At 44.7% G+C, this 12519-nt stretch overlaps 1 protein-coding gene across 5 annotated transcripts in view; it reads left to right on the forward strand.

The window, feature by feature from the left end:
* The window catches only part of LOC115569725 (leukocyte elastase inhibitor-like), a 65084-nt gene that overhangs the window by 29271 nt on the left and 23294 nt on the right, over positions 1-12519 (forward strand). For 2 of the 5 annotated variants that reach the window (XM_030397788.1, XM_030397787.1), the window contains exons 7-9: positions 62-151; positions 284-464; positions 624-1200. The exons of 1 other annotated variant lie outside the window; for it this stretch is intronic. In XM_030397788.1, coding sequence (XP_030253648.1) covers positions 62-151; positions 284-464; positions 624-850 — 498 coding nt within the window. In that variant the 3' untranslated portion in view covers positions 851-1200. Of the gene's footprint in view, positions 1-61; positions 152-283; positions 465-623; positions 1201-9316; positions 9459-12519 lie in introns of those variants that run through there. 2 more of the 5 variants (XM_030397782.1, XM_030397785.1) reach the window with 1 other exon arrangement.

The raw sequence follows: 12519 nt of genomic DNA on the forward strand, positions 1-12519 counted from the left end.
CAATGGTGTACACTGTATATTTCCTGTATGTCTGCTGTAATGTTCTAAACTTGTTGAACAGATCTTAGAGATGCCATACGAAGGAAAGGAGCTCAGCATGCTCATCTTTCTACCCAATGACATGAAGGAAGGTACAACAGGTCTGGAGAAGGTAGGAACACCATCCCACCTACAAACACACACACACACACACACACACACACACACATACACACACACTTGTACACTTATAGAAACACACAAGACACAGACAAACTAATAACTGATTTTATGTCCACCCCAGCTGGAGAAGCAGCTTACCTATGAGAACTTTTTGAAGTGGACTCGTCCAGACATGAAGGATGAAACTGAGGTTGAGGTGGAGCTGCCCCGGCTCAAGGTGGAGGAGAAGTATGACATGAAGGGTGTCCTGATCAGTATGGGCATGGTGGATGCTTTTGATAACACACGGAGTGACTTCTCTGGTAGGAGCACATCAGACATGTTCATAAAAATGTAAAAAAAAAGGTCAAAATTGAATAGATGTTTGACTAAATCAATGTGCTCTGTGTTTCTATGGTGTAGGGTGAGCCCAGGCATTATATTATTTCAATTGTTCTTTAATCCATCTCTTCTGCTGACAGGCATGTCTCCTGCTAATGAGCTGGTCCTGTCAAAAGTCGTCCACAAGGCCTTCCTGGAGTTCAACGAAGAGGGAACTGAGGCTGCTGCTGCCACTGCCCCGATCATGGTGGACTGTTACATTGAATCTTCAGCCACCTTCATCGCAGACCACCCCTTTCTCTTCTTCATCAGGCATAACCCCTCCATGAGCATTCTCTTTGCTGGCCGATACTGCTCCCCTGAGTGAGCACTGTATGTATCACTAGAAGAATGTTGAGAGGATCACCACTCTAGAGCTCCCTATAGCTTATCACACCCTGAGTTTCCATCCTGTATTTTCAAAACCAGAAAGATGTTTGATTTTCTGAACTTTGGCTTCAGGTCTGCATCACTTCTCATGAGTGATTCTGTGTTTATCCTGTGCCTTCTTGAACATGACGTTCTTGCACTCTTGATCTTTTGCACGTAATCTCATCCTGAGGATATGGTTTACTTCATGTCTATGATGCATGTATGACCCTATTTGTTGCACCTTCATACCCTACCCTACTGTAACTATATCATTAAATTGTGGTATGTTTTATCTCATAATTTACACCCTTTGTGAGAAGTTGCCTTTATTACATGTCTAGTATACCTGTTTTTTCAACCACCAGCACAGATGTTGACTGTGATTTTATACCATATTAACATGTGATGGGTGCAAGATTCTCTGCACTTTTCATCCTTTATATATTCAGTTAACCAAAAAAGATGATTTGATGAAATCACATTGTCAGAAGGATATGGCCTTTAGGGTTATTGTTACGGCCGTCGCCGAGCTCTGCCTCTGTTTGTCTGTGTGTGTGTTTGTATGTGTTGTCTCTGAGTGGTTTCAGGATGTGGGTGCCCCTCCTTCTCCTCCTTCTTGGCCTGAGGAAATCTGATTGGACCGGCACCTGGACGACGCACCGATCTGGGCGGAGCAAGTTAAGGAAGTGCATATATATTCCTGGCCAGCATGGCAGTGGGGCGGTTGTGATTACCCTTGAGCAGCACGCCACTGTGTCTCCCGAAATTGTACTTGTAACTGAGACACGTGTTGATTGTCTGTTGTCTGTGGACTGGGCCAGGGGTAAACATTATTTCTAGTGATCGCTCACACGTGTAGTTAACTTTGTTAAATCCACTAAGAGGGGTGCTGTGTTGACTGTGGTTTTGGTTTGTAGTCGGGAAGTAGACAGAGAGGTGTTTGTTGTTCAGTTTGTTTGAAAAAAAAAGGAAACAGTCGCTCAGTTTTCGAGTCCTCTTTTGGTTATATTTGTTTCTTTGATTTACCAGCACCCCCAGGCTCTCTGTCCTTCGTTTTTTTGGTTGTATTTTCTTTTGACGATCCCGCGTCCACAAAATAAATAACTTAAATTACCTAATACACCTGGTTTTATGTTACTGCCTTTTACCCTTTCGAGCTGGGTCGTAACAGTTATTAAAACTACAATCAGGGATATTAAAACTACAATCAAACAAACTGTAAAATTGCTATCATGCATTTAGTTAATGTGGAATATTTGAGTGGTTCGCAAATACTATTTGACCCTTTTTCTTTTAAACTATTCCTTTTATTGACATTTTCTCTGATCTGGTTACGTGTGGAAATGGATTCAGTTGGATCAGTCGTTTTGGAAGTTTTGCTGCTACTTGAAATGCTGATTATCTCTGAGAAGTCTATATCATATGCTGTTAATGTTTAACCAAACTAACAAAATTATAATTCTCTCTTCAATGCTTTATGAGGAATAATCAATATATATGTGTCCTGTTTCATCGGGCCTCTCTTCACTAAGAGCACAGGAGTAATACATGTTCTTAATGGGAAAAGGATTGCAGTGATTCAGTCTCTACTCTATGTAGTCTCACATCAGGTATATGAAATCATCACCAGGATTTACTGTATGAAATAATTTCAATATATACAAGAACAAGGAGACAAGGCACTGAGGTCATAATCATCTGGGTTCCTGCTTATGTAGGAATTATAGAGAATGAAGGAGCGGCCAAATTTAGCAAACAAGCTGTAGAAAAAGGAAACTGTTACATGCTCCCTGTCTGCTGGCCAGGATGTGTCACCATGGCTGGTGATTGGCTTGCCTGCCAGGTGATAGCAGTCTGGCTGATCAGGAAGAGTCAATAAGAGGGGGTAGGGCACTAGGCTCTGGTCTCTCTCCTTCACCTTGCTCACTACATGCCAGTGGACCAGCAGTGCTGTCAGTCAGCCGGGAGGCTGGCTGAGGTAGTACGCCTTTGATTTGTTATTCTGATGGGTACGGTATTTCAGTTTTCGTGGCTTTATTTCAATTAGGATTAGTTGCTTTGTTGATTTAGGGTAGAGGGTTAACCCCAGTTCCGACGGCCCTGGTGGGTTGGTCTGGGAGTCTGCTCTTCTTTTGTTTATTTTGGCCGGCCCATCAGTTTGTTTACTTTGTTTAATGATTGAGTTAATAAAATTCACCTTCCTTTGAATCATAATTTGTTGTTCTGTCTTATGTTAGACCCAACTTAAAGGGGGTCGTAACATAAATTGGGGGCTCGTCCAAACAAAAGGTGGATACTTGGCTTAGTGGCAGTAAACCTTGAACTTTGTTTGGTTCCTTTGTTGTAGTGGTTGTCACAAGGCAGTGTTTTCGCACTGAGGCTGTAGTAAGTTGCCGTGTAAAGCAGCAGTTTATGCAGTCGGGTCCTGCTACCTTTGATGGAGTTTGTGTTAGATACGTTTGTTGATGCTCCTACGCTTGAAGTATTTGATCTATGTACAAAAGATAATCTGCTATTAATTGCTGACCATTATGAGGTAGCTGTGACAAAACAATCCAGGAAGCATAACATTAAAGCAGAGTTGTATGCTGTCTTAGTTGATAAGGGTCTCTTGCCGCACGTTGAGAGTACTCTCAACTGGAGACTGGAGGTTGAGCTGCAGCGGCTGTCCTTAAGGGAGAAAGAGCTTCAGCTGCAGAATGACCTGGAGATTAAAAAGCTTGAGTTTCGCATGCATGAGTTAGAGCTTGGTGTGGCATCTCAAGCTGCCAAAAAGTCCACAGATTTTGACGTAAGCAAAAACATCTGCTTAGTTCCTCCCTTTAATGAGAAGGAAGTCGACCAATATTTTGTCTTGTTTGAACGGGTGGCTTCTACGCTGAACTGGCCAAAAGAAATGTGGACCCTGTTGGTACAGAGTGTCTTGACCGGTAAAGCGCAGAAAGTGTACTCGTTACTTCCGGCCGCTGACTGTCAAGATTTTGACAAAGTAAAAGCTTCGGTTCTTAAGGCTTATGAATTGGTACCGGAAGCTTATCGCCAGAAGTTCCGTAAATTGAGGAAGCCCGAAAACCAGACACATATGGAATTTGCTCGGGAGAAGGAGACTTTGTTTGATCGATGGTGCACAGTTACTGAGACAGAAAATTTTGAGCAGTTAAAACAGTTGGTGCTGATGGAAGAATTTAAAGACTGTCTGCCGGAGAATGTATCAACATACTTAAGTGAACATAAAACTGTTGATATATTCAAAGCTGCTGTTTTAGTGGATGAATATGTTCTAGCACACAGGGCTGTGCTTGGTAAACCTGCAGTCGATGGGAGGAAATGGACTGTAGAGCCTGGTGGTAAATCTGAGAGGCACCATGAGAAAGGGACAGATGAGGTAATGTGCTACTACTGTAAAAACACGGGTCATATTGTGGCAAGCTGTCCAGTGTTAAAAAAAAAAGAAATACAAAACCAGTAGCTTTGGTTAACAAACTGGAACAAGAGCGGGATGTACCTGTGGGGTCTGAGTCCTGTGACTTAGGGAGTTTTGGTCCATTTGTCATGGATGGGGTTGTCTCATTGCCAGGGGGCCGTGTTAAAATTCCTATAAAAATCCTGCGGGACACTGCAGTTAGCCAGTCTTTTATTCTAGAGGAAGTTTTGCCTTTCAGTCACAAGTCCGCTATTGGTTCAAATGTCCCTGTTAAAGATTTCGGCATGAATTATATGAGTGCCTCTACATACAGTCTCTGTGGAGTCAGTTCTGGTGTCAGGTGAAGTAGCTGTGGGGGTCCGTCCTGAGTTCCCAATTAAGGGGGTTAACCATTCTTCTTGATGGGGAATGATGAATGACTTGGGGGGGAAGGTGTTGGTTACGTCCGATGTAACGCCGGTCTCGGTCAGACAATTTCCAGATGCTTTGGCTCAGAGGTTTCCTAAGGTCTTTGCAGCTTGCGCTGTGACTAGAGCTATGCATAAGCGGAATAAGGATGACATGGATTTGAGTGACAGTTTTATGTGTGACCTCGATGAGGATTGCTCTTGTTCCCCTTGTGCTGCTGAGCAGAGTGACACAAATAAGAAAGTTCTACCAGACTGCACCCATTTGCCCCCGTCTTCTGAACAACTGATTGTTGATCAGCGGAATGATGTCACTCTGTTCCCTTTGTTTGAAGATGCAGCAGACGAAGAGGAAATTAAGACCGTGCCGATGGGTTATTTTGTTAGTGCTTGTAGGCTGATGCGTAAATGGACCCCGCCAAGTGCCCCTGCAGCAGATGACTGGAGTACAGTAAATCAGATTGTTGTCCCAGCTCCATATCGGACTGAAATTCTGAGACTAGCACATGATGGTCCCCTTGCCGGTCACTTGGGTGTAAAAAAAACATATGACCGCATTTTGCGGCACTTTTTTTGGCCTTGCTTAAAGCGTGATGTGGTGCGATATGTTAAATCTTGTCGCATTTGTCAGGTTGCTGGGAAGCCAAATCAAACCATCCCTCTCGCTCCACTTTACCCGATTCCGGTTGTTTGTGAACCATTTGAACGGGTTCTAGTCGACTGTGTGGGTCCGCTTCCACGTACAAAGGCTGGAAACAAGTTTTTGCTGACAGTGATGTGTGCGTCCACTCGGTTTCCTGAGGTGTTTCCCCTACGTAAGATTACCACACCAGTGGTTGTTAAAGCGTTGACAAAGTTCTTTTCATTATTTGGTTTGCCAAAGGTGGTACAAACAGACCAGGGCTCAAACTTCATGTCGCGTGTGTTTGGTCAGGTGCTGAAGCAATTAAAAATTCAACATTGCCATTCCAGTGCATACCACCCTGAGAGCCAGGGGGCACTTGAACGCTTCCACCAGACATTGAAAACCATGCTGCGCACTTACTGTCTGAAGTTTGAAAAGGACTGGGATGAGGGGGTTCACCTACAAATGTTCGCCATTCGGGAAGTAGTACAGGAGTCTCTTGGTTTTAGTCCTTCGGAGCTGGTGTTTGCCCATAATGTACGTGGTCCTTTGAAGCTATTAAGGGAAGAGTGGCTGCGTGAAGGGACGGAACAAAACTTGCTTGAGTATGTCAGTAACTTCAGGTTGAAACTGCGTCGAGCCTGTGAGATTGCGACTGGCAATCTTAAGGCAGCACAGGCCCGGATGAAAAGATGGTTCGACAGAGGGGCCACAAATGGAGAGTTTAAGCCTGGTGAAAAAGTCCTGGTGTTGCTGCCAATTCCTGGTTCTAGTTTGCAGGCTCGCTATTGTGGACCCTATTTGGTTCAGCAGAAAGTTGGGGATCGAGACTACCTTGTAGCCACCCCAGATCGCCGACGTAGAACCCGTCTCTGTCACATTAACATGCTGAAAACATATTGTGAGAGGGAGCAGGCTCCGTTGGATATTAAGTCCAGTTCAGAGGAAAATGAGAGTCCCGTGAGACCTGAGGCATTGTCCGGTGCTGAAGTTGCACCACTGTCTGTTAACCTGGTAGTAGGAAAAGTCACAGAGGAGCTGTCCAGTGCTGAAGGGAGTGACGCGGGTTTGCCCACGGCCTTGACTAAGGGAAAGCTGTCAAACTCTGAGATCTTGAAAGACCTTCCTGCTCGTTTGTCCCATCTTCCTGAACTACAGTGCTCAGACTTGGTTGAGTTAATTGAGTCTAACTGAATATTGTTTACTGATGTTCTTTCTCAAACCAACCTGTTGAAGCACAATATTGATGTCGGTGATTCACGACCCATAAAACAACATCCAGATAGAGTCAATCCAGATAAACGTCGTCGTCTGAAGCAGCAGGTTGAGTATATGGTGCAACATGACATTTCAGAGCCCAGCTGCAGTGCATGGAGCTCCCCATGCCTACTTGCCAATAAAGCGGTGAAGATCGCTTCTGCACAGACTTTCGCAAAGTTAACGACATAACAAAACCTGACTGCTATCCACTCCCACGGATGGAAGACTGCGTGGATCGTGTTGGGGGGGCCAAGTTTGTTACCAAGTTAGACTTATTGAAAGGATATTGGCAAGTTCCGTTAACCGAGCGTGCTAAGGAGATCTCCGCTTTTGTCACCCCGGATGACTTCTTGCAGTATACTGTCATGGCTTTTGGTATGCGTAATGCACCAGCCACCTTTCAACGATTGATGAATGTCGTCTTGGCTGGTTTACCTTTCTGTGCGGCATATCTTGATGACCTTGTGGTTTGTTCAGAGTCATGGGTTGCTCATGTAGAGCATCTGAGTGTGGTATTCTGTCGTTTGAAAGAGGCAGGTTTGACAGTGAATTTGTCCAAGTGCGAGTTCGGGCAGGCTACTGTCACTTATTTGGGAGAAGAGGTTGGAGGGGGACAGGTTCGTCCTGTTCAGGCTAAGGTGGAGAGTATCACCTCGTTTCCCATTCCAACAAACCGAACTGAGCTTCGCCGTTATTTAGCGATGGTTGGTTATTATCGGGGCTTCTGTAAAAAAATTTCCGCTGTGGCCTCCCCTTTGACTGACCTACTGAGTCCGAAGGTGAGATTCAAGTGGTCTGAAGCTTGTCAGTCAGCGTTCGAGCAGACAAAGAGCCTCCTAGTGGCTGCACCAGTCCTTTCCGCACCTAGATATGACATGCCATTCAGGTTAGCCGTCGATGCCAGTGACACTGGTGTGGGTGCTGTCCTTCTTCAAGAGGATTCTGATGGGGTTGAGCACCCAGTCTTACTTCTCAAGGAAGCTTAATTGTCACCAGAAGTGGTATTCCACAATCGAAAAGGAAACACTGGCACTAGTTTTGGCGTTGGAACATTTTGAAGTTTATATCGGCTCCTCTAATGTTCCAGTGATTGTCTATACAGATCATAACCCCCTCGTGTTTCTGCATAGAATGCGTAACAAAAACAGGCGCTTAATGAGTTGGAGTTTGCGCGTGCAGGGTTTCAGTGTGGTCGTCAGGCATATCCGTGGCAGGGATAATGTTCTGGCTGACGCACTGTCACGTTTGTAGTCTGCTTTTTACTGAACACTGTTTCCTGAGATTGTATATTTATGATAATCATCTTTTTTTCTTTTCTCTCTCAGGACTAGGTTCAGTATCTAAGTGTGGGGGTGTTACATGCTCCCTGTCTGCTGGCCAGGATGTGTCACCATGGCTGGTGATTGGCTTGCCTGCCAGGTGATAGCAGTCTTGCTGATCAGGAAGAGTCAATAAGAGGGGGTAGGGCACTAGGCTCTGGTCTCTCTCCTTCACCTTGCTCACTACATGCCAGTGGACCAGCAGTGCTGTCAGTCAGCCGGGAGGCTGGCTGAGGTAGTACGCCTTTGATTTGTTATTCTGATGGGTACGGTAGTTCAGTTTTCTTGGCTTTATTTCAATTAGGATTAGTTGCTTTGTTGATTTAGGGTAGAGGGTTAACCCCAGTTCCGACGGCCCTGGTGGGTTGGTCTGGGAGTCTGCTCTTCTTTTGTTTATTTTGGCCGGCCCATCAGTTTGTTTACTTTGTTTAATGATTGAGTTAATAAAATTCACCTTCCTTTGAATCATAATTTGTTGTTCTGTCTTATATTAGACCTAACTTAAAGGGGGTCGTAACATAAACATAGACGAACATATTAATCTTTCAAAATCAGAAGGAAAGGGCATTGTATGAAAGGAAATCAATAAAGAGTGGCAGCAACACTGAGATGGAGAGATGAGTGGAAGACATTTATATTCCATTCAAAATACAACAGAAGACAATTATGACCAGATTAGGAATAGGACACAGTAACCTTAATGGTACACTTCACATTATAGGGAAGCATCCAACCATTCCAACCAACATGTGTTTGTTAATTGCAGTAAATATATCGTAGAGAGGAAGGACATGATGGGAGGAATGAAAAGATCAGTGTTAAATGGAGCAGGAATAAAGAGCATAATGTGTGGTGGAAGCAGACGAGGTAGAGGACACTGGGTCAGCTTGCTAATGTGAACATGACTCTCAGGGCAAATGTAAAATATAGAACAAGGGCAAAGTTTGATTATTCAAAAGGTGGCAGTAGAGCAACACTTAGAATTACAAGGTCCTTTTCATTAGGATATACTTCTACAGTGTGTATAGTATCTGCACCCACTTCTTATTGATAATAAGCTGACTTTGGTCCAATGAGGAAGAAACCTATCCAGACAAAACTTTTTTCAGCAGTTCTCAAGTCATTAACACAGACAAAGATAGCCTCACAGACTCCTCAGCACTGCCTTGGAAGGACTGTATCTAACAATGAACAATAAAACAGTAACACTGTGACGATCATGACATTATTTTATTAAGTAACATTATTAAATTCCTGGAAGCTTGATAACGGTCTTTGGGCATTTTGACGCTTTGCAGGCAGCACAACTTTGTTTTTATTTGTTACTACTGTAGCCTATAAACTACAGAGTGAGCGTTGGCTTTACAAGATTGCGAGTAAAAAGTAGTTGAATCCGCGCGGCTTCCGTACAATGATACAGGAGAACACAGAAGCTCATCACAAGATTTTCGTGACGTGTCGGCACGGAAATAATCAAACTGATGCTTCCAACAGAAGCGACCTAAAGACCCCTGAGCTCTGAAGTGTCTGTAAGTATAAGTGAATATATTTACAATCTGTGATGCAGGTCATTTCAATACAATCCTAAATGACCATCGATAACAGCCACTGTCTTACTTTGTTATAGCCAGTGTTGTGCCTGAACGCGTTCAGTGAACGATCGTTCATGAACTTGTTCATATTTTGGGCGAACGTGAACTGAACGTACCGTATTTCTGCCTGATGAACGTTATTGCGTTCATTCTGGCGTTTGTGAACGGCGCTCTCGCAAAGTTTTACTTCGTTCAAGAGAGTGGCAGGTTTCCATCGAGCCTTCCAGGCGAAAAGCGGCTTAAACACCCCGTAAACAGGCCTTAATATGTAGCGGAAAATCACCCAATCTGGCAACAGCAGCCACCACAGAGTCGCACGCACTATGTGTCATCATAGGCAAAAACAAATGAAGGCAGCAGCACTGCCTCAGACTCTTACGGAAGCGCATTGCATTCACTTGATAAAAAAAAATAGTGGCCTTATCTCGTAATTACGAGAAAAGAGATCTTTTCTCATAATTACGAGATAAGGTGTCTGATTTTTTTTTAATCCAGTGAATGCAATGCGCTTCCGTAGACTCTGCCGTAGAGGTGGTTAAAAATATCAATTCATCAATGCATTGCAATATATTTTTCCCAATTTAATATCGATTCAGAAAAGCCTCTGAATAGATTTAGGCAAGCAGCGGCCTCCGACCACCCGCTGTCCCTCGCCGAGAGGGTGATGTCTGACGCACCGCTCTTTGTGTGACTGTAAACTTTCAGCGCAGCCTATGGAGCCAGAACGGTGACTTTAAAATTTGGCATCCAAAAAAAAAAATTGGCATTGAAAACAAAACCAGTACTGAAAAATAAACATTTTCATTGAAACATTTGTATTGAAAACAGTTATATTGGCATTGAAACAAGTATTGGCACTGAAAAAAAAATTATTTAAATATTTAAAATCCGAAAATCTTATCATTTTACTTTATTGGGATTTTTTTTGTATTTTTCAATGACAATCTTCAGATTTTTTCTTGAAGTCACTTTTTTTTCAGTGACAGATTTTTTTACAATGTCAGTTTTTTTTCAGTGTCACTGATTTTCAGTTTCAACTTTTTGTCACTGTTTTGGCGTCGAGAGGGAGGGGCCTGAGGGGAGGGGCAAGTAGAGCGTGATTTGCATATCATTTGAGAAGGTAATGGCTGCAGCCTGCGGGAAGGCGGGGCTGGACGGTCCAGCCACAATACCGTTGTGGCCGGCTGTCTCTGGGCAACACAGAGTCCAACTACCTCGCTGACTTTTCTTCAAGCTCTCTCCTGATGTGTCCAAGTTTCTGTGTATCTGGTTCTGTCCTGGAGCTCCCGAGCTTCGGTCTCTATATGCGTATGGAGTGTGGTGGTAGTACCGGAGCGCCGAGCACGGAGCATTAGCCCCAGTTAGCACAACTGTAGAACAGCCTGTCGCTCTGAGCCGGGGCTGCAGCGCCGACAGCAGCGCTCTGGTCTGCTCCCCGAGCTCTGTGCCACCTTACCGCTACCGGAGACCGGAGCTCCCGAGCTCCGATCTATATGCGTATGGAGTGTGGTAGTTGCACGGAGCTAACGAGCATTAGCCCCAGCTGTGTCGCTCCGAGCCGGGGCTGCCTCGCCGGGGCTGCCTCGCCGACAGCAGCGCTCCGTCTGCTCCCCGAGCTCTGTGTCACCGTACCGCTGTACACGCATACAGAGACCGGACAATAAAAGAGAGTGCTTGGAGAAAAGTCAGTCAGTTATGAAAATATGTGTCTGTTACTTGATTACAGCCGTCTGTTGTACTTTACTATGAACCACAGTAGCACAATCACAGCTGACTTTACCCGCATACTGACTTGTTGAGTTTATTCGCTTCGACTCAAAGGAGTCATTGTAGGAATAGTGATATTATTCACATGAACTGAGTTTATAGGGGAGCTCTGGTCTCTGGTCTCCGGTAGCGGTGCGGTGTTACAGAGCTCGGGGAGCAGACCAGAGCCCTGCTGTCGGCGCTGCAGCCCCGGCTCAGAGCGACAGGCTGTTCGGGGCGCCGAGCACGGAGCAATAGCCACAGTTAGCACAACAGTTTGTGCTAACTGTGGCTATTGCTCTGTGCTCGGCGCCCCGGTACTACTACCACACTCTATGGAGACCAGAGCTCAAGAGCTCCGGGACAGAACCAGATACACAGAGACTTGGACACATCAGGAGAGAGCTTGAAGAAAAGTCCACGAGGTAGTCGGACTCTGTGTTGCCCAGAGACGGCCGGCATACAGATCGTACATGGTGTCTTATGGCTGGACCGTCCAGCCCCGCCTTCCCGCAGGCTGCAGCCATTAGGCGAGTTCAAGATCAAGCGCAGCGCTGCATAAATCGTGATGCATGCTGGTTAAAATGTGTCCATGATGACCTGGATGGGAGTGGTTTCTGCTCCGCATCTGATGTCACATGACCTTAAGTCATCGCGGCAGCGAGGCTGCTGCAGAGCATTCGCGCAGTTGCTCTCCAGGTGCTGCGCGACCCCAGACCCACCTTCATGACGTCAGGACTTTGCCCTAATTGGCTCTCATCTACGCTGACGTATATGAAGTGTGTTTCAATGAATTTACATATCCATAAGGTCTATGCCTTAACTCAAATATCAAATACTTTCAGATAAGTAGCAGTCGTGTGGCCGCACCTATGGATAGTCAACATGAATAAACCTGTAGAATCCTTCATCTATCGCAACAGATGATGACGCGAAAGATGTCGTCAATAAACTGCTCAGTTCTGTCAGTTTAGGGTGATGATGGAGAAGTGGTTAACTGCTGTGTCCAGTGTTATCTGTACTATCCACTCTTATTAATTAACCCTTTCTGTTCCTGTCACATTAACAATACAAAGAATTATGCTGAGCTATTCTGTGTGTGATGAGATGGCGCAGCGGGACAAGGCATCTGATTCAGTCATTTGTTCTGATTATCGTATTTCATTCATTCAGTGAAATGTATTTCATTAATTGTGAAAAATGTTGCTATGAGAAAATGCTTGATCTTATGTTTCTATATGCTTATTTGTTA

The sequence above is a fragment of the Sparus aurata genome, chromosome 19, assembly GCF_900880675.1.
Source record: "Sparus aurata chromosome 19, fSpaAur1.1, whole genome shotgun sequence".
Classification (NCBI taxonomy): Eukaryota; Metazoa; Chordata; class Actinopteri; order Spariformes; family Sparidae; genus Sparus; species Sparus aurata.